Below are 22,305 nucleotides of genomic sequence, written 5' to 3' on the forward strand. Positions count from 1 at the left end.
GATTCTGGTATTAAGTTCCTTTTGAGTCAAAGATTATTTTGATACTTGGCCTTCCCTTCATTAATTCATGGATGCAGTATTTTCCACGTACAAAATAAAGTAGTGCTTTGACATTCTGAGGGATACGCCAAAACTTTCAGCTATCGCTAAAGTTTAAATACGTAATTGTCTCTACAGCTGTTTGATTTTCTTCTCAAATCACTTTCCCGCCAAGTCAGCCGGATTTTGATGCGTATTTTTCACACCACAGCGTCACTGTTGCTCAAGTTTTATGGTCACCTTTCTGAAAGAAAAATGAATTACTGCATATGGGATGGGACATACAGGACAACAATGCAGCATTGAAATGTGCTGCTATGTGGCTGACTGGGTCATTCACTAACTTAGCTCCTTACCTAAACTAGCCTTTTAATAATTGTTATATAAGTTTGTGTCTCAGAGTATTAAGTAACACATGCTGAGGCATTGAAGAATCCTTGTTGGGAATTCCCTGGCGGTCCAGTGGTTAAGACTCCACGCTTCCACTACAGGGGGCATGGGTTTGATCCCTGGTCAGGGAACTAAGATCCTGCAAGCCGTATGGTGAGGCCAAAAATAAAAATAAGAGGTTGAATGTATTAAAAAAAAAAAAAGTGAGCCTTTAAAAAAAAAGAGTCCTTGTTAATGGCCAAACCACAGATACCATACTATAGACTGCTATATCATCCCTGTACCGTTCTGAGGTAGGAAAATATATTTATTAATTTAAAAATATTTATAAAAATATAATTTTATCATTTTCAATTTACCATGGCCCCAAGTTCTCTATGACATATCAAAAATAATTAGAAATATATAATTTTTACAGTCTACTAGAAAAGATTTACATATGATTAACTCTCATATGAGGTAATATGTGATAAATTGTTCTAAGTATTCCAAGAGAAAATGTTTATTCTCCAGCTGGGGGAATCGAGAAAGCCATCATGTGGGAAGCATTCAAGCTGGTTTTGAAGGATGGATATGCTTCCGGTATCTGTGGATGTGAGAGAGTTAGCCATCCATAAAATCTCAAATAGTTAATGGTTATTTTCAAAATAGTTTTTATGGTTTTTTTTTTTCATTTGTTTTATTTTGCTTTGATTTCTGCATAGGCAGCTTAGTACAAGGGAAAGGGCATAAAGTACAGAGAACAATCACCAGAGTTTGATTTTGGTCACTGCCGCTCACAAGCGATGGACTCTTAGCTTCCGTTTTATCATCTGTAAAATGGGCATGTAGGAGACAACAAAGCATCCTGCCCAACCCCCAGGGTCCTGGTGAGAGTGCAGTGGAGTAGCCGATGTTGAGCCGTCAGTGCAGAGTGTGGAACAGGGAAGCACTGGGTGAGCTCTGCTTCCCGGACCCCCTCCCTCTCCCTAATGCTGGCCTCAGTAAACAAAATCAAGATCCATCATTACTTGGAAATAAAATCTCTATCCCAGACATGTCAGATGTTTCCTTAGTTCTCTGTGCTAGTTCACTGGAACAATTTCCCAATTAATCATACCTTGACATAGTTTCATGTTAATTGGTTTCCAGGTAAAAATTCTTATTTTTCAACATTCATCTTTTTCAAGGGATTAAAGAGTCTTGAGCTTCTTTTTAGTTCTGGTTTTTCTTTTTAGCACATAACTGTAAAACTAAACCTTTAAATTTGCTTTCAGAAATGTATTTCAAAACAACCTAACCCTTCTTCCCCCACCCCTCCGAAATTAAAGATGAGTGGCCAAAACAAAGTTTTATCTTGCCCCTCCACATAAGACAAGGTAGGATCGGGGTGTACTGTGGGGAAAGGTTTGTTTTAGTTTTAGCTTGTTTTCATATTTTTCTCGGAGTCAGGCTGAAATTCTCTTTTGCAAACAAGAGGAGTGGAAAAGTGTGTCTTAACTGCTCACAGCACATCTATAAGAAGTGCCTCTAAAACTATTTGCCCCTCATAACTCATCTTCTTCTCACAACTTTTCTATATTTTTCAATTGTTTTGTTTTTATTTCTAACAGAGCTTGAAATTTCTTTCATTATCCCCACTCCAACTGTAAGACTCCAAACCCTGTCCTGCCTTGTCTCTTATCATGTGGTCTCCCGTTGGGACCCTCAGATTGGAACGATTTGCCCATCACCGTGTCTGGGCCTCCCGTAGCCGGGTTCCGTATTGATCGACAGTCACGTGGTGGGATGTGCTTCCTGCCTCTTCCTGGGTGGTCTGTGCCCCATACCTTAGTTCTCCACTGCCATCGATCCACTGGACCTCTGTGTATCTCCTGTTCTTGGGGCTGAATTCGCAGTCCTTAAACGCATCGTACAGACTCAGAGGGCTGCAGGAGTATAAATTGTATCAAGGGAACATGTGGCTCTGGAACTGGTCCGCTTCTACCCCGCCTCATTTCTCTGCTTTGTGGGCCTTCGGGGCTTTTGAAGCAAACTGGTGCTACGGCAGCTTCCACTTAATTTGCTCAGTGGTTAAATTGATCTATCTCTTTTATTTGATCGGATCTCTGGGAACCGAATCGTTTGCATTGATTTATTGATTGGAGCTATGTTTTCACCATTACTTGTGATCACTTTCAGCTGTTAATATTGGATAATTCAATCAGGATTGATTGGCCTTACCACTGAAGGCAGAAAGTTAATCATATAGGACAAAGAAATAGGGCACGGCTCACCTCAGTTTGACTGTTAGTCTCTCTCTCTCTCACCCCCTTCCTCCCTCCCTGCACCTTCTCTCTTCCTAACATGTAAGCAGTAGTAAAAAAACCTATCAAAGCTGCCCTTTGTCTTGAGCAAAGAAGGGAGTTTAAAATTTTATAGCATTCATAATGCATCTAAAGATGAGGTAGCTTTATTTTGCTTTTTAATAAAACTGCACCTAGAAATTAAGCAAGCATACCGAAAGATAAGCACGATTATCACAATGAACTCATTGGGACTACATGAGTAAATGCGTTTTCAATTACCCGTTTTGTACCAATAAATCCCTAATCCGTGTGTGCATGCTTGGAGGCACAACCTGGGCTCACCTTTTTCTACATTTGGCCCTCACTGCTTCACCATGTGTCCTACCAGTCACATTTTCAAGAGTCAAGCGGGTAATAGGACCGAAGGAGGGGCAACAGAGGTATTTGCAATAAGCGAAAACCACTTTATTTACATTGAATCATTTCTACAACACCCCAGCTCAGTTTTTAAAAGTTCTCCATCCATTAATTTCTTAATGTTCATATCGATGGCTGGTTTTCGCTCTTAAGAGATGAAGCCCCACCTCCCCGTTCTAGGACTCATTCCCTTCTCCAACAGCCCTGTTGTTAGCGATCTGCCATTACATTATTTTTTTGTCTGGCCCAGAGTTGACGACAGATGGCCATCTCCGAACTGCCATCAGTGCGACCTTATGGAGCGTTCAGCTAGTGTGTGCTGAAGAGCACTGCGGCCATTGCTGCAGCTCCCTCCCCTCCCCCACCCCCTGGAAACGTTCATCACCTCTGCCACATTCCGGTTTGGCTGGGCTCTGCTGGCCCTGCCGGCTCCTGTGTCACCAAGACAACCTGCTGCCACAGCACCGGAAGATCTGCCTCTGTTAGGAGCGAGAAACTGCGGGCACAGTCGTCCTGCAAAGACGGCACTCTGTCTCAGCACATTTGCAGGCAGATCCTTGGGCGAGAGCTGGACCTCCACATTTCTAGAACATTCTGCAATCCAGGGAGGCACGTTGAAGTCCCCCGTGTGTTCCTATTTTCGATGTTTGCTCTACACATGGATCAGTTTCCTCACATTAGCAGAGACACAAAATGCCAAGAATAGACTCTTTGTGTTTACAAACTTCGATCGGACTCTTGGAAAACACCACTTCCATATCCACCTGCTGTGGCAGTTAGAGAGAAGGTAGTCACGGGCTTCAACGCTCAATCCCCTGAAATGGGCAAAGAATCCACTCCAGCATCCTCTGACCCGTCGATGTGGCAATCCCTCGGCCAGCCGCATGAAGTGAGCTGTTGCTGCACATTTGGGGAAAGATTGATAGGTTGTTCTTCACTGAGTTTGCTAAGGCCAGGCGGCTTCAGAGCCAAGCGTATATTTTCAGAGGAATTCACATTTGTATCCTTTATTGTTATATTTGCAGCGAATCTACAGCTGTAACAGGCTCTGCCCCGCAGCTATGAAGGAGTGAGTTCCCCTCACTGTGAAAGCCTGAGATATGGCGGGTGAGATGAATAGCGCTTAAAAGCGGTGCTCGCGGTGCTGTCATCTAGAGCAGCAACTCCGACGCTTTAAACGGTAGTGAAAGGCAGGGTAAACGAGTCCTTTACAAGTGGTGCAATTTTAAACTGCCTAAAATAACAGGCCTCCTTCATTGATAACTTCATCGAGGGAGGGAGGGAGGGCGTGGGGGAGGTCACTGGGCAGGACCCGCTTTCCCGTAAGAGGAGGGCAAAGTTTGCAAAGGGGAGGCTTTTCCCTTGTACCCAGCGTGTCTGGGAGGCTGGCATCTTTCTTTCGTGCCCTCCTTTTGCTTTGATGCGGCCCCTCAGATGGCAGAAGACCATCTCTCGCCGGAAACCGGAATCGCCCATAAAAGGTTTCCTTTTTCACTTTGCCAAAACTTAATTTTATAATGATCTGACTTACACCACTGGGCACATCTGCTAAGTTTGTGGCCTTCTAGACAAATAAAAGGCTACTGTGATACTATTAGATATCAGCAGTATGCTTAGCTGTGCTTGGAGTTTATGAGGGTGAAAGGTGATCGTGCAGGAAAATAGAACAGTCTGTTTGCCGTGAGCCAGGCACTAAGACCTCATCCCCATACTCAGTTATAATTCATGACAGTACTGGTGGGAGGCCCTCATCCCTCTGTGGAGTTAATGCATCTCCACTGAAGCCTGCGGTGAGCACCCTGCATCCCCGCCCACCATCTGTGCCTTCACTTGCAAGCTCGCTCTCTCTCTCTCTCTCTCTCTCTCTCTCTCTCTCTTACTCACTCTTTCCTGAGATCTCTTGGTATTGATATTGTCAGGCGACTAACTGCTTTGTAAAAGTGGCTCTCCAAAACGGGCTTGTCGTTTAACTAGGGGAAGAGCTGGAAGGGAGGCATTACAGTGTTGTTAAATGTCTCATTTAGAAAATGTCGATTAGAAAATGGGCAGGGAAGCAGCAATGGCCTTAAACCAATCGCAGACTCTGGGAGCCAAGGATGCCCTGCCAATCACCGATTAGTACGAGGCACCTGTGGTCCGTGGTGAGAGGCCAGGGATGCAACACAAGGTGGACATTACGATTCAGGTTAATCCTGTTCTGAACCAGAGTTCAGAGTCCGGAGTCGAGTCAGAAATGTTTGCCCACTCTTCCCAGGGGCTTGGACCAGCCGGTGGCGTGGGCACCAACCCAGTCCCCACACACTGGCCCCTCTGTGATGTGACGCTACCCACTCTGACAACCAGAGCTGGTTGCCTCAGGGCTACCTAAAGCCTCTGCTCAAAATGATCAAGCCCTGGGCTTTACAGAACGCCACCTAAAATAGCCGTGGTCGTTTGTGTGGTGTGAGCCACCTTCTAAAGCGGAACGAGCAGAGGTTGCCGAACTCCCACACTCGCTGCAGCCTGGAGCCAGCAGTGGTTTGTTCCCACCCTGTCCCAGCCCCTCGTGCCCCTGCCTCCCTCCTCCCCTCCCCGCTTCTTCCCACTCCCCACTCTGCTGGGAGCCCAGAGGGTGATGGGGCAGGAGGACAGTGTGGGTTCAAACAAAAGATGACCCTGCACCTCCTCGAGCATGGCTGAGCCAAGATTAATGTGTAATGTTTCACAATATGTGCTCTTAACAGAGTCCATTGTTAGTCCTCCTTGAATAAGATAAATCAAATCCAGGCCTGGGACACCAGCGTATGAATTTAACAGATGTGATGCCATAGGGAAACTACTGTGTTATAAACTGCAGAAATGGCCTTTTTCTACTTCAGACTCGGGCTTATTCCAAAGAGCCTTCAGAGCTCCAGTGGTGAGGTGAGAGGTCACCCACGAAGACAGTAGCACCCACACTGTAATTCAGCCTTGTGTGTAATTGGTTCAGAACCTCATCCTGACGTCTGGCTGGTGTTCGTCCCATCATCTCGCTCACCCTCCGAAGGAAAAGTAGGGCAGGGATGGCTGTGTTTACTGTCCAGGTTTTCTTGGGTGAAAGATCACTTGGAGATGACAAAGCTGAGTAGTCAGCCTGAAATCCTGGTTGGTATTTTATTAATTTTGCACCAAGATAAATCCTGAAATTCTGACAAACTCCATGACAGGTGAAATTCCTTCTTGCAGAATCTGCTCAGCAAGAGGCTGCTCATTTCGTTCTGTTCCGAGGCAGGCAACAGGAGGGCAGCTTTCTAATCAGCCCTCAAAGGACCCCCAGCCGCCCCAGAGTCTCGGGCTGATTGAATAACTCCTGGGCCTCTTCCCCTAGGCCTCCATCAGCGGGAGTCCTGTGGAAAGCAATCTCCCGCAGACTGGCACTGAAGAGAGCTTTAAACCACCATTTTCTGCTCTCCCGAGGAGCCTGGAGTACTAAAAGATAGATGGACTGCAGATATTTTATGAGAAACTGTCAGAAGAAGAGCAGAGTAAATGTTTTTTTTCTTCTTCTTTGAGTCACACACTACATCACTGCTGAATTTCTCCCAGAATCTTTTACATTGAAAGTAAGAAATTAATTGGTTGCTAACCTTTCATTCCCCCTCCCTTCTTCCTCGTTGTCTTCCTCCTTTTTTTTTTTTTCTTAAATATCCACACAGAGGCCCTTTGCTTAACCACAGTTGCAGAAAATCAGTACCATTTGCAATGAAATATTTATAATGACAGAATGAAAAATTGGATTCATTTTCTGGACTGTAGCCGAACAGTCTGCAACTTTGTGCAGTATTGTTAGGCGTCCCTCCTTCCTCCCTTTCATTGGAAGCTTTTTCGAAAACAGGCCACATGTACACTTACTATGCTTTGGAGGGATGCCTACCAAAACACAGAACCCGTTTCTGGGCTTTTTTAAAAAACAGAGGAGAAAAGAGCATATTTTCATCTGTGTTGCCATGTGGGGGGCACTCAGCTGTGGCCCATAAAGAGGTAGAGAGGATGTGAACCCCGTCAAAAGAAGGAGTGTTGGCGCTGGGAAGGAGGAGCTGGGAGAAGTTTACAAGGAATCCAGGAGCCGGTCTGGTCTGCACTCCGGAGCGGAGTACAAATAGCACCCAGCAGGCCATAGCGTCTCGGGGCAGGTTTATAAGGGAAATGGGAAGGCACAACAGAGGTGTATCAATAGACACTGATATCAGAGCTCACCTTCTTTTTTCCCTTTAGCGTTTGCTGCCATAGGCTTTCCTCCCACGTGACCTCATATTCAGAGCTGCCTTCTTTCGAACGAGGGTTGGCTACTGCATTTTTTTTTTTTCAAAGATGAAAGGCAAAAGGAGTTTGCTAGGACGGTGCAGCGTTGCATTTCAAACAAGCCCGTCTCACAAGTGCAGGGCCACCACAAGGCGTTCTTGCTTCCTACACGACTTGATTGCATCTGCAGCAAGATGCCTGTGAAGTACATTTCAGTCTCCCAAATAAGTTTTCGCTTACCACTGCACAGACGGGCCCAAAGAGCCGGCCCACTTCTCCTCCCTCCATTGTCGGCGTATGACAGAGCTTACATCCCCACTCCCACTCTGGGGCCTGCTCAGGCTCCCAGGCCAGCCCTCTGACTTAACCTTTCATCTGTTCCCTTGTGAAGCCCTGGGTTTAAGTAGTTAGGGTTGTTTTCTTTGGGTGGTTTTTTCCAAAGCGAGAACAGTTCTAGCGGACTTCAGCATGAATAAAAACAGCCAAACTCAAATCTGCAGGTTTTGCTCACTGAATTTGCATCCTGCATTGCCAACTCCACAAGATCAATAATCCATATTTTAGTGTATAATAAAGGCTGCCTGTAATTGAATTAGCTCATTCATTCCATCTGATTAGCCCTGTTTTATTCATGGAGAGGAAAAATAATACAAACTTACCTTCTCCAACATATTGCATGATGTGAATGTAAAAGAGCCTTCAGCACTGTAAAACAAATTTATAAAGATGATAGAGAGTTAATTTCAGTATTTGTTTATCCTAGGAATAGGAATAATACAGAACACATCATGCTGCATTTATGTGGTGATAAATTTAACGTTCACATCTACTGTGTCAATCTGTCCTCCAGTCAGCCCAGCACGAATATCCTATAATAGGTCTCTCTTCTTACCAAAAGCAAGAAGGCCTCCTCAGTTCTGAAGGACAGCTGGGATAAACAGTCTTCTGGTATCCGCCTTTGGAGAAATCCGCCTTAAGAGATTTCACCCTAAGGTCATTACCTCTTATCCATCCATGGATTACCATTTGCAAGCTTTTTGATTGCTTACTCTTTTCTCTTTGAAGCAAAATCTTAGCACACGTTTGGACCTGGGTGATGAGAAACACTGAACAGGAAAGGAGTTCTTCATCATTGGGACCCCGGGCTCTCAATGAATAGACCAATTTGTGTGTGATGCATACTTGCACAGAGACTTGGAGGTTTTATACAGGTTTCTAGGTTTGTCTTTTCATTGCATCCAAAAAAAAAAAAAAGATCTGGAGAAATGCTGACAGTTCAGCATGAAATGATGTGTGTTCTGACACAAACTGCATTGTAGCTAGGAATCTAGCCTGAAGTTCTTTTATTGTAGCATTTCTTTGATTCAGGGGAGAAAAAGAATTTTCTTTAAAAGTGTGTGTTTTAGGATGTGACAATAACTTTTCTCCATTGCTGTGCATGAATTCAGCAGAATGTTTCCACTTAACCCTTATTATTGCCGGCTTTCTGGAAGACCTAGGGTAAGGGGAAAAAAATGTTTTTGCATTAGTTTTTCAACAACTTAGGTGAGTCTGAAATATATATCCAAGTAAATGGGGACTGTAATCGTGGCATGTTCAGAATCAATCTTTTCTGCAGACCAGGAAAGGAGCACTGAATAGCATTCATTTAGGTTCTTCCGGATGTATTTCTGCAAGGGGCGTGCCTTGCCGAACCGCTGGATGATTTTAAGTGTTGTTAAGCAGACTTAACAGGAGCAACTGACCCTCAGGATAGAAGTAAAGGACCATGGCGCAGAAATCCTTGGTGGAGGAAAGTTCCAGGGCAAACCCATCCTCAGAAAGAGAAGCGCCCAAATGCAGACTGGATTTGAATATCTGAGTTAACAACTTCTGGGAATATTTCTCTTCCTCTTGGCCAGCTCCTTCTATGTTGTGGCTGGTTTGCATTTGTGTTTGAAGTGCCAGGCGGTTTAATGAAGTTATTCTTTTATAAATTTTGCAACACTGAAGCAAGCATGAGGGCTTTAAATTAGAATAAGTGCCACTTCTGTGTGGCAGGTTCCTTTGAGGACTGATTAGAATGAGGCCTCCTGCCGCCCAGTCCTTTCTGCCCGGCGGCGGCGGCGGCGTTGGTGCATGGGCTTGTTTACAGCTCACCTTTGAATTTGCACAAGAGAGCGAGCGTGCACCATGCCTGCTGCCTGGGCCTCTGTTAGTGGAAGCTGTCTTCCTTTCCAGGATCATGTTAAATACTTCACTTTAAGGAGTTATTTTTTTAATTATATTGCTTTATTGTAATGAATTAAAATTAACTTGGAGCAGCAAATTATCTAAGGATGTGAGGGTTATAGATTACTCTCACCATAGCTACAGCTTTGTCGTGGGGGGACTCAAGAGCTGTCTTTCTAGAAGCTCAGTGCACCATGAGGGGTGGGGAAACTGTTCCACAGAGACCGGGAAGCAGTGTCAGAAAAGATGCCCAGGAAATGGGGAGAGAACGGGAGTTTAACGTGCGGGTTTATGAACCGGATAGAGGCTCTTCTTGGCCAGAGTGGTGGGCAGCTCTGCCGTTTTAAGACCTGAAAGCTTCTGGGACCAGAAGAGATGAGGCGCAAGAGGGAATCCAAGTATATGTTAAGACCCAACAAGGTTCCATGTAGGATAAGGGATGCACTTGGCATTCCTGATTCCCTCTCTTCCTGCCTGTGTGCACTGGCTAACAGACGGGTGATTTCAGGGGACGCGGGGCAGGACATTATTAAAGAAAGGGGCTTGAAGCTTTCTGCAGGACACAAAACATGCAAGGGGGAGGGAAAGGAAAGAGAGCAAGCAAGGAAAAGAAAAAGCACCAAACTTAAGTACAGAATTATTTCTCTTCTCTCCAAACCAGGATTTTTTTTTTTTAATTGAAAGTGAGAGACACCCAGATGGAATTGGGCTTGTGAAATATTTGCATTTTAAAAAGACTTTCTTAGAATTTAAAGCAAGGCCTTCTTGGGGCTCCTTCTAAATTGCATTCTCCATGCGGGAATATGAGCCCTGGGGGACCCAAAGATCAAAGGCAAACACCAGGGATTTTACCTGTAGAACCCACGCAGGAATGTACCTCTCTCCCGGCTCCGCAGCACACGCTCATGCCAGCGTCCAGCGTAGGCACGAGTGTACACACATGCACATGTGCACACACACACTCATTCTTCTGCAGTTTCATTATGGAAATTTGGGAAACCAACACATTGTCTTTTCACAGTTCTATTCTTTGTATGTATATTTGCTAAAGCAAATGCCCTAGTAGACAAGCATTTGGTTGCTTATGATGGGGAAAGGTTGTTTTCTGTTATTCTTCGTGATTTATAACATGTTGACTTACTCTTACTGTGAGTTTACCTCCTAGAGAGTGTGGCAGTGTTTTTAATAAAAGAAAAAATACAGTACAAGGAAGTGGCATTTCTTTTGCTCTTTGCCCAAGTTCAATAAACTCTTTTTCATAATTATTGGGAATTGGTTGAAGGGAATCCTTGTCCATATCAAGTGGAAAAGCAGGAAGAGTTCTTGCTTCCTCCCCCTCCCTAGAAAGGTTACCCTTTGAATATAAATAACTGTGCCTTGTGCTTCTCCCATTCTAATCAGATGACCTTTTGAGTCTGGTGGACAGAGTTTAAATCCTAAACCTGACGGTCAGTTTTTACATCAATGCCCTGTTCCAACAGCTTTCAGGTACATAACTTTCAATGGATTTCAAAAACAGACGTGAAGTAAGTAATGCAGGTGGAATCTTGCTGCTGATGGTCAAACAACCTAACTTGACTGCAAGATCTTGGGCCAAGTAATGTGACGATGGGTAATTTCACTAACTAAATCCTTTACGAAAAACCTTCTGGGATTCAAAATCTAAGAGAAAAAGGAGGAGCAGGAAATGTGTAATGTTTGCAAGAGGACATTTCTGAGCAATTATCAATGTAAGCTCCCATTATTTGCTGCTAATTACTACACGAGGCTGTTAAATATTTAGCAGAAGTTTGTTTAATTGTGTTTGACTTGGGATGGGGCGGGGGGCTTGAATATGACTTTAGCATCATGAGTCAGTGTGTACACCCAGAGCCAGGCAGAGAGGAAATTTGCATTCACCCAAGATGAACACATTTCAGTGTCAGCCAAGCCTTCTTTTTCCTTCATTCCACAGATTTATTTATCTTTAAGGTATCTACAATTAGAGCACGAAGAAGGGGCACTGTTCACGGATGTAAAATTGGAAGGAGGTCATTCTTAACCTTGTTTACAGGTGTTCTAGTTTAGAAAGCGCCAGTGTGATAAATTAAACATTACAGGGGGAAAAATTAAAGCTTAGCAACAACTGGCACATGGACACATCTGTCTGTGAAGCACCGACTTAATCCCTGAATATCTTATTAGACTGTATTGCCTATCAAAGCCTTCTGTCCCACAATACGCTGGATCCTGCAATTCTAGAATCTAAGCAGAATCTTTAAGCTCTGGCCTCTCTTTCAGTTTTGCTGGCTCTCTGCAGTTTGATTTAAATTTTCCGTTGGCTCCATGCATATAAACAGGTAGCTCAACTCATTGCTCTCTTTTAAAAATAAACTTTGTACTTTTAATGTATCTCCCAGTGGCCATTTTGCTCTTTTTAACCTATTCTTCCAATTCAGCACCTTTTTTTTTTTTCTTTTTCCTCAATGTAGTAGATAGTGCATGCTCCTATCAGTTCAAAAAAGGGAAATTTCAAGCCTGCCCTATATGCAAAACAGATAGGGGTCAGCTAGTGACTGGAATTTTACTACCATTTCTTTTCATGCATTTTATTTATTATTTTTATTTATTTATTTATTTTAATTTTTGGCCATGCTGTGTGGCTTGTGGGATTTTAGTTCCCCAACCAGGGATCGAACCTGCACCCTTGGCAGTGAAAGCAGAGAGTCCTAACCACTGGGCCACTAGGGAATCCCCTTTACTACCATTTTTAAGCTCGTAATGAGAAATGAAATGGTTACGAAGTTAACATTGTCACGTATGACCCATCAGCAGTATTTGTCCTTTTGAAGCTGGTGGACCAGCGTGGCTTGTTTTATTTCTCTGAAATGTTTAATTGTCAAAATACTAAAAATTGCTCTACATTAGCAATTTGGACACGGCATTCCTTTAAAAATTAGTCTTTGCTTAGGCTTCTGAAGACTCACATTAGACTAAGGCTAGGCCACTTTAGGTAGGTATTCTCAAGATATTGTTCACCACCATTGGCTTTCCCAGCTTGGTTTTCTGTTGTAAAAAAAAAGCACCTGTGGTGAAAATAGGCTCTGTTTGAAGTGACCCCTACCTCCCTGCCCAGCCACATGGATCTCCAGCCCCACAGGGACCAGTACCCTGCCCTCCGCCGCTCTCAGCCTGGCTCCTGCTTGTTCTCTCCCCCTGGAGCCCGTCACTCTCTTCTAACCTCCCCCTCCTCGTCACTCCAGCAGCGGGCAAGTGTGACTCCTCTGAGAACTAAGCCCAGCAGGTGAGGCGCCCTTTCTCTGTGGCCCATGACACCCTGTCCTCCTGTCCCTGGTGAGTGCCCTGACGGTGAGCAGCTGTAGCCTCTGCAGCCAGCCCAGCCCGGGGATCAGAACATAGCAACCTGCACCGCTCAACAGTTGCTTCTTCCCAGAAGCCAGCTCAGCCACTGGAATGGCTATAAGACCTTGAAAGTTGGCTTAAACTCTCTGGGACTTAATTTCCTCACCTATAAAATGAGATGTTGGAACAGATGCTGCTAGAACTCTCCCAGCTCTGAAACCATCTCTTTTTTATTCTGAAGCATCACTTACAGGTGTCGTTGGCTCCTGCTATTGAATCTCGACCAGCAAATGAGGGATGATGGCTTTGCAGTCCGTTCAGAGTAGGGAGTTGTTTCCATAGCCTAAATAGTAATTTCCAGATTTTAATATTTGGGTCCCTTTATACTTTATTAGATTGTAAATATTTCTAAAGCAGCACTGATTAAGAGCCACTAAAATGTACCACCTTTGTTCATTGATGGTACATGGAAGGTCTTACTAAACTGCTGAGGGAGTGGACATTTTTGGAGAGATGATTATTTATACAAGCAATGCCATTTATTATATATCTCGAAGAATCCTTTCCCTGATTTCTCAGCAAACGCCCATTCTCACCATTGACCGTATTTTTAAATGCCATGCCACAGTTCCGTGTGGCATATATGTGTCCCTTTTGCTATCCTTTTTTTTTTTTTTTTTGTAATTTGACGGGGGGAGATACCTCTGAGACTGAAGACTAGGTCGCAGCCTCAAGCAGGCGTGGCAAGCTCAATGTGTTTTCAAAACACTGGAAGCAGTGGTCCTCAACTGGGGATGACTTTCCCCCCAGGGGTTATGTGGCAAGGTCTAGCGATTTCTGGCTGTCACGACTGGGAAGGTGCCCCTGGCATGTTGTTGACAGAAGCCAGGGATGTTGCTAACATCCTACTGTGCACAGGGCAGACCCCTAGAACAAAGACTAGTCCCCTTCAACATTCCAGTACTGCTGAGGTTGGGAAACCTGGTCCCACCGGCCTTCTAGAATCTATTTAATTTGTAGGCATCTCTCTCTAGAACAAAGCAATTGAATGACATATTTTGTATAATGACTAAGAAATAGCTTACTGGATTGTCTTTTTGGTTTTTCTGGATGAGATAGAAGAACTTTATACTACAGATACATGGTCAAGGCTTCTGAACATAAACTCATAAACATGCCAGTGTCCACATGCTTCAGAGTTATCTCAGCCCAACCTTTTCTAGGCTTATTTAGCATGAATGTCCAAAGAACAGCAAATACAAAAAAAGTCCTTCAGTGAGGTTTATTAGAATGTGAAATCGTTTCCTATGGGAGGTGTGATAGAAGCTTCATTGCCAAAACCATTTAAAACTAGCCTAGAGTGTGAACTTTATAAAACAATTTTTGTCCAGCAAGGGGACAAACTAAATAACCTAATAGTCCTTTTCTGTCCTTAATATCGTGTATTTTTCTGATCACTTCTGATGATGCCATTTCACCTTTTGCTTTAATATAGCTTAGTGACATCCAGAAAATGCTTTGAGATGTCAGGCCAAGCCCATGTGAACTGTTAAATGTCAAAAGAAAATGCATCAGTGTCTCTCTAAGTTCATAGTGATGACATTACCATAAGAAAAAATAAAAAGGGAAATTTTGTCAGTGCAAACATGATCATAAATGCAACATTCATGGCATTAAAGAGAGGGGTAAAAGCATATCATGACAGTTTGGGAAATTCCATTGCTGTTTATCAAAATAAAAGTGTAGAGCCTCATTTTAGTAAATTCTGCCAAAGTAAAAATTGTGAGTCAACCACCCTGGTCATGAAAATCCATCATATGAATATGTTTTTTAGACTGTCAAAGCACTTTGGGGAATACTATACATTTGTCTTTTAAGAACATTCATTAAAATATATCTCACCAAAATGCACATACCCACATATATGTTCCTGAAATAGGGCCCATGAAAACACAATTACCCCAAATTTCTCCAGCTAAGAAGTATATAATTTGTAGACAATGGAAACTTTGGGGTGGTAAAACGGGGTCTAATTGGTATTTTGGATGATTTGGGTGATTTTTAGAACATTCTAACAGTACTTCCAAAGCTGAAGCAATTCACTTTTAATTAATTTAAAACTATGAGTACTTTGGTAATCATGTGGACTTTGAAAATGTTAATTTATTGCCTTCACATCCTGTTAACCTTATCAAGACAAAGGCTACCCTTTGCCATTGTGTTTTTTTCTCTAACCTATGGGGGAGATCACCCAGTATCCTATCTGCATTAGCTAGATACACTCCTAAAGCTGTTTTACTAGCAAAAGAACTTGGGAATGAAAATAGAGAGAGGGTGGAAATGTAAAAATCTTGATTAGAAAGTATAATTTAATAGAACATGTATTGAACCAAATGTATTGATTAATGTAGAAGATATAGTACTTATATTGATTCAAACCAGAGATTTAGTACTAAAAGCTCTAAGCCAAAAAGCTGCTGCAGATTGCTACAAAAGTCAGTTTAATGCTGTCCTTGAGAGTGCCTTCACAAAGAAATTCTTCTAATGTTTGAGGACTAGGTAGAATGCGGTATATGTCAGTTTGATCCCGGAGGGTTTTATTTTGTACTCTAATAGCTGTTACGAGCCTACATTATATCCAAGGAGTAATTTTCCTTAGGGGTGCCCGGCTCGCTTTGTGTCAATATTCTAGCATTTTAAGTCACGTACAGTATATGCTTCTGGGAACACGGAAGGAGCCAGCCAGACTCATAATGGTCTGCATTCATTAATAAAGGCAGAAGCTTCTGTCCCTCCACTGCCCGCTACAGGGATGCCTCTTTGGCCTTCAGGGACCCGTGCAGACACATTTAAAGAAAGCTTTATTTTGAGTAGGCAGGAGATAAAATGTAGGACTCGCGGGCATTTCCTAAGTCAGCTATATGCCCGAGCACAGGGTGACCTTAATGGGTCAAAGAAGAATGCAGGTCAAAAGACTTATTATCCAGGCTGTTGGAAACCAATTGCTTTTGTTTAAAAAAATAAATAAAAAATAAAAAAAAAAGCAGTAGTGCTTAAAGGTGGACGATAATGTAGAATTCTGTTTGCAGCCTGTAACTGCACGACTGTATGTGTACTGGGATATGCTTCTAGAAAAATAAGAGCATACAGACTATCTATAGTGTTTACAGATAAAGGTCCAACCCTCGTGATAAAAGGAAGGGTAATATAATTAGTTAATCAGTGATGATTGATTACGGATGTTTGCGTTCTTCAACTGAAGAAAAAAACAACATGCTGCCATGGTGCTGTCACCATCTGTTGAAGGAAACAGCCACATTTAATCCTTCTATTTCTTTTATTTCTTCCCGCCTTGCATTGTTGCAAAGCCACAATTGCCTACTATTTCTTCTGGTTGGAAAACATCTCATTTAAATTGAATACAACTGCAGTTTAAATTTGGGATTCTAATGGCATGGTGAATTAGTGGAAAGCTTGCTATTTTTTTTTTTTCATTCCTTTTTAAAATAGCATGCTGGCTCTTTTTCTTAGTTTTAAAAGCTTGTCAGAATTTGAGACAAAAGGCTATAAATAGACAACTCATGGTAAAAATGATTAACATCTTTGAATCAACAAATCTCACAAAACTTCCATTCTGACACAGTTTTTATTTTTATTATCACTGCTATGTAACATTTTGCCGATGCCAACAGAGGGCTACAAAGCACAGACAACGAGACGTGGTCTGTCAAAATATTGGACAAGCGAGGGCAATCTGTGACACCATTTTTGGGGCTAGGGACTTAATTTTTCCACCCTGGGAAGGTAGATTCCCCCTGGCTTTCCTCCAGAGCTTAACTTCATCTTTGTTATAGGTGTAAATATTCAAATTCACATCAAGATCACAGGAAAATGGGATAGTTTGGCCAAGGTGAACAGTTACAGGGGATGGTGGGGTTTTTTTTTTTTTATTTAAAAATATTTTGCTTGGATTGCATTTTAAATAGGATTAAACCGTTTGACCAGTAAATGTGGTCAGCTCTCAGAAAGGAGGAGGCTGAATTAATCATGTGTTAGCGTGCCAAGCCCAAAATGAGAATTCCAGTCTTGTAAAATGAAAGGCATCTCATATTTTAAAAGAAATTCATAGCGCTAGAAGGGAATTTTTAAGGTCCTCATCTGTTTTTTAGCTTTCTAAGTTTAATTTCACATTTTAGAGAAAAAAAGATAGAGCAAACTCCTTCTAAATGGGGCCCTTTACAGTAAAGAGTGTTTTTGTTGTTGTTTTTTTTTAAAAACCTGGCTATTAAGGTATCATACCTAGATGGATCGTCTTTTAAGCTTTAAGGTGTGTTGTGAATTTGATATTTTTTTTTAACACAAACCCCCCTCGTGTAAAACAACTGTTCATAACTGGGATTAATGGTTTGCAATTTTCAGTTACTTAGACATGGGGTCTCCAAGAGATGGCTTTTTGCAGAGTAGAATATGGCTCTCTGTGGGATTACAGAAGTTTTCTTCTCTTCCTACTTCCTTTTCTGTCATCACCCCCCCCAACCCGCGTCGATGTTGCACTGATGTTCTCCCCGATTATGTAAAACACTTTCCCTTCATTGGAACAGATATTTTTTCTCATAACCTGTCATTGCATTAAAGTACCTTGGGGACTGTGAATTGCTGTGTAAAATTGGTGAGATTACCCACTGCTTTGTTCTAGTGTAGTGGTTTCCTCCAGACCCAAAGAACAGAAAACTCGTATAGGAGAAGGCTGCTTGCGCGTGGCCTGGCAACGTTTTCTCGCCCTGCGTGTCCCTGTCTGTGCTGCAGGGGCTCAGGAAGGGCTCTGTGGTGGGGCGGGGGGTGGGGAGGAGCTAGGGCAGACACCTGCCCTCTCCTTGGGCTTAGCGCTTCTCTGGTCTACTTTTCATCTTTCCCACTCGCTTCCTGTCTCCCTTTCTGTCTGTGATTTTAAAAACACACCAAATAGGTGGAAAGCTCCCATGAAGCAACTTCTTGTTTCTCTTATCCTTGGATCTTCAGTGAAGCCTGGAGACAAACACTCCTCATCTTTCTCTCCAGCCCCTAAAAACCAACCCAGTAACCTGTGCAGCTCAGACATTCCTTCCTTCCTCCAGAAGATGAAATCAGGCCATTTGTATTTTCAGTGACTCAATGTACTGCGTGGACGAGGGGAACAGTCACATCCCAAAGATCCTCAAAAGTGGTGAGGACAAGCCCTTGAGGACTGGATCAGAATCACCTGAGTTTTTTGTTTGTTTGTTTGTTTGTTTTGTTTTCAATGCAAATATGCCCAATTCCCACCTTGAGACTCACAGACAATGGTGAACGCCAGGACTGGGAGGCCTGACCTCACCCTCAGCTGATCTGGAGAAAAAAAGAAAAAGAAGGGCACTAAGTGACCTCAATGGTATGCAAGTATCTCCACACCAAGAGAACTTTCTGCCTTTACCATGTTTCATGCCAGATTTCCCATTTAGCCGTTATTTGTATTACAGCTCTTTAGTTTTGTTGAATCTTGAATTTTGCAGGCCATACCCTTGTCCTTCTCTCAAATGATATATATTCTTTTCTCTTAATATGCAAAGCATAAATCCTTTATAGTAGCAACTTCAATCTGTTGCAATAAGTGATTCATATGTATTTGTTCATTTCTTTGCACCTCCGAAGAGACTTGTATGGCTTTGGTTTAGGATGAAAGCATCCAAGAAACAACTGTTGCCAACTATTATGGCCAACTTGTGTTAGGTTTTTGTTCTGCAGTATCTTAATATAGGCACATAGAAGAACACAGGATAGATTGCAGTATAGCTTCCTTTATTAACCACTAAAATTCGATTGAATGTGGAATGTCTATAGTAAGCACTTAAATATTTTTAAATAATGTTATTAAACTGATTTCCGTTTTTTACTTTATGATAAAAAGTAATCACACATCCTCCTGTCAACGTTCTACCATTTAGATAACTATTGTCATAGCTCTTGTATTTATTTTCTTAATTTTTTTAAATTAAAAAAAAAAAGCACCTTTCTGTAAGATCAGGCTTGACTCTTTGAGATAGGAAAATGCATGAGAAAGTTTAGACAGTGCATTTTGAGTAATTGAACTTTTTTACTGTTTGTAACCTCTTTGATCATAATTATGTTGATATTTAAGGGGATAGCAATGTTTCTTAGTCTCATCAGTATTTTGATTACCCTTTATGTCTACGTGTTGGTGAAAAATAATTTGCAGAAGCAGTTATTTAGAATCAATACAAAGAAAAAAAGAGTTGGCATAAAACTGGTCTGCTCCTGTATGTACTTTTAGGCTAGTACTACTAAAGAAAAATTAAAAATCCAGCTTGTCTTTTACTGAATTAATAAAAATGGTATGTTTTAAATAAGGCTGAGTGAAATAACATCCTCATTATTTGCTGTCAATCTGCTTATAAAATGGGCTTAGTTTGAAATAGGGAACGGAAGACCTGGGTCCTTTTCACGAGACTCATGTCTCCTTCACTGGTGCTCTTAGCCCCAATTGGGCAACCCTGAGCAGCCAAGCCTCCGGTCCTTCATCCTTTACTCATCGGGCAGGCATTTTGCTAGTTTGGTGGGGGATGAAAAGATAACAAAGATCTCTAAGACAAAGCCCTCTGTTGAAAACTTTCCATAGCTCCTCTTTACCTACAAGACAAAGCCTGAACTCCTTAGCCAGGTACAGAGGGCTCTTCATAATCTGGCCGCAAACTTCTCTCTATCTTCATTTCTCATCTGCATGCTTGGTTCTGGACACTTGAGAAGATTCCAACCAAACTGAACGAGCTGCAGGTCCACGAACATACCTTGCATATTCTTCTTTGCCTTTACCCACGTGGGTCTTTGGCCTGGAATGCCCGCCCTGCACCCCAAATGCCTCTTCATGTTTCCAGCCTCAACTAAAATGTCACGAGTTACGTCCACTGCAAAGCCTTCCCCAAAGGCCAGGCAGGGTTAGGCGTGCATGATATTCCTATGGTCATTTCTAATATAATCCCACCAGGTTGCTTTACCATCATGTGCCCACATGACTTTCTTGAGACTGAGAGCACTCTGAAGATGTGAAGGCAGGGACCGTCCTTCTCCCTGCTGTGGCCCTTGCCTAGCTTGTCAGTCGTTCATTTGGCCAGACCCTCTTTGCTGAGCGCTGCAATCCTGGGGGCTATGCCTGGTGGTGATACCAGGATTCAAGAGATGCTTGTGAAGCAATGAATAAATGAATGAAGACCCAAATTACAGACACAGGGAGAGAGCCGAAATTACAAATAACCACAAGACCTCAGATGCATACAATATAAGCAGTATAAAGCACCGTGGGAAATCAGAGGAGGGGGAAAGCAGTTTTAGACGGGATGAGCATGAAGTGGTAGTATTTTGTGATCAGAAGGGATGGGGGAGGGGGTCGACTGGGAGAGGTGGGAGAACGAGGCTCAGGGGACGCACAGCGGAGGGAAGGTGCACATCAGGCCGTCTCCAGGTGTTTGCTCCCAATGAACGTCCCATGGTCCTGTGACCATCCCCCGTGCAGGCCACAGGCCCAGGTCTGGAGCCCAGTGTTCACCCCCAGGGCCTGGCTTGTAGTTATAAGTTACCCAGGAATCCCCGTTGCCGGCTCACAATTTGGAACCGGGATGTTGGCTCAGAAAGGGGACATGCTGTGTGGATGGAGAGGAGGCCACCAGAATGCAACAAGGACTGCACCCGCTGGGGACGGGGGAGGTTGCAGGCTGCTGTGATCTGCTCCTGCGCCAGGCTGGGACCCAGCACCAAGCCCACCCCCAGGAGAGGAGCTGGAGAAGCTTCCTGTCCTGTCAGTGGTCGGCCAGGCTGTTCTTGCCCGTGAAGTCTATATTCAGGGACAGATAGAGCCTCTGCTGTTAAGACGTTCACCTTCTAAGAGTGAGTTAGAACAAAAGCACCTGTAATGAATGGAAATGATGCGCAGATAAATATAACTGCTAAAATAGTGCTACCCAGGCATTTGAAAAGACGGTCGTATTCTGATAAGAAGAAATGGTGGAAGGTGGGGCGGCGGCGGCGGTGGGGGGGGGTCTCCGGGGAAGCAAAACAGAGGCAGAGAAAGGGGAGACCCCTGGCCCCGCCCTTCCATCCTGGCTCCCACTGGGGGAAGGGAGGAGCCGGTCCCATGAGCACCGATTCATCTGGGTGCAGAAATACAGTATTTAGGTCATTATAAATCAATCAGCATTTATAGATACTTGGTTTGATGAAAATACAATCACTTAAGGTTTTTTTTTTTTCCCCCTCTTTCATTACAGAATCATACGATGACCCAACACAGCAGTTAGTGCAAGCACGGTCTCTCAAGGAGAATGACTTTTGTGGCACAAAAAGGGAACATATTTTACTCTTTGCACGAAACTTTCATTGTTAATGTATATTATTCAGAAACATTGTATTGTACCATAAAACTTGTATTATCAAAACTGTTGGATGTTCATGTGTTTGAACTTTTGAGCACCGGATAGACCCCCTGTATATAAAGTGTCTCACATGTATTATGTCGTCTGATACTAAAATGGTCTTATAAAGACAAGTGGACTTGGGCCCTATTCAGGCAAGATTTAAAAAAAAAAAATGTGAGCAAAATGGCTTAAGAGAAAGTATTTTCAAGGAAGACAGATTAAAACAACCCTGTTACACAGGAGACTATGTTTGGACTTCCTTTTCTTAACGCTTAAGCCTAGAATTTCTCTTTTGGTATATCAACAGTTAAACCCAAGACTATTTTTTATTGCTGAAGATTCTTGCAAACCATGAAGAGATGTTCTCACAGAACCCCACAGCTGGATAAGGCCCGTATATATATTTGTAAGCCTTGCAATGTGACAGCTAGCATCACTATATATGCAATAGTTGTTATGTAGACTGTCAAAGAATTTTTTTTTTCCTGGATACATTTGAAGCTTTGAGTGTTCAAGGTTTTCCTTAATGATTTCACACAGCCAAATTCTTGAATCAGTTGAACTAACCTGTATGTTACTGTTATTAATGTTTACTCTGCGGTCTGAACCTGGAGATTACTGGAATTGTTTTCCAAGAGGAAATAAATTCAGTTTACCATTAGGTGTGAGTGTATTTGTGTGTTTTCTTTTTCTAGTTACTCTGCCATTAAAAAAATCTAATTGCCTGCACCCTTGGAAATGAGTTCTGCTCTTGAGAATATCCCAGGCATAACCTCAATCATATTTAACCTTTCCACACTGGGCCAAAAAGCAGCTGGGAGGAGATTCATCACATCGCATAGGGAAGGAATCAGACCCGATGTACTTCTTCCTCTTGCAGATCCTACCAGGTCACATTGTACTGGAGGATTTTGACATCACAGATGGATGTGATGGCT

At 42.9% G+C, this 22,305-nt stretch overlaps 1 protein-coding gene across 6 annotated transcripts in view; it reads left to right on the forward strand.

Annotated features, from left to right (window-relative positions):
* ZNF521 (zinc finger protein 521) overlaps positions 1-22,028 on the forward strand; it is a 283,477-nt gene extending 261,449 nt beyond the window's left edge. For all 6 annotated transcript variants that reach the window (XM_057527195.1, XM_057527191.1, XM_057527192.1 and 3 more), the window contains one exon: positions 21,221-22,028. In XM_057527195.1, the coding sequence (XP_057383178.1) occupies positions 21,221-21,250 (30 nt within the window). In that variant the 3' untranslated portion in view covers positions 21,251-22,028. The remainder of the gene's footprint in view (positions 1-21,220) is intronic.
* The last annotated feature ends 277 nt before the right edge of the window (positions 22,029-22,305 follow it).

The sequence above is a fragment of the Balaenoptera acutorostrata genome, chromosome 13 (genome assembly GCF_949987535.1).
Source record: "Balaenoptera acutorostrata chromosome 13, mBalAcu1.1, whole genome shotgun sequence".
Classification (NCBI taxonomy): Eukaryota; Metazoa; Chordata; class Mammalia; order Artiodactyla; family Balaenopteridae; genus Balaenoptera; species Balaenoptera acutorostrata.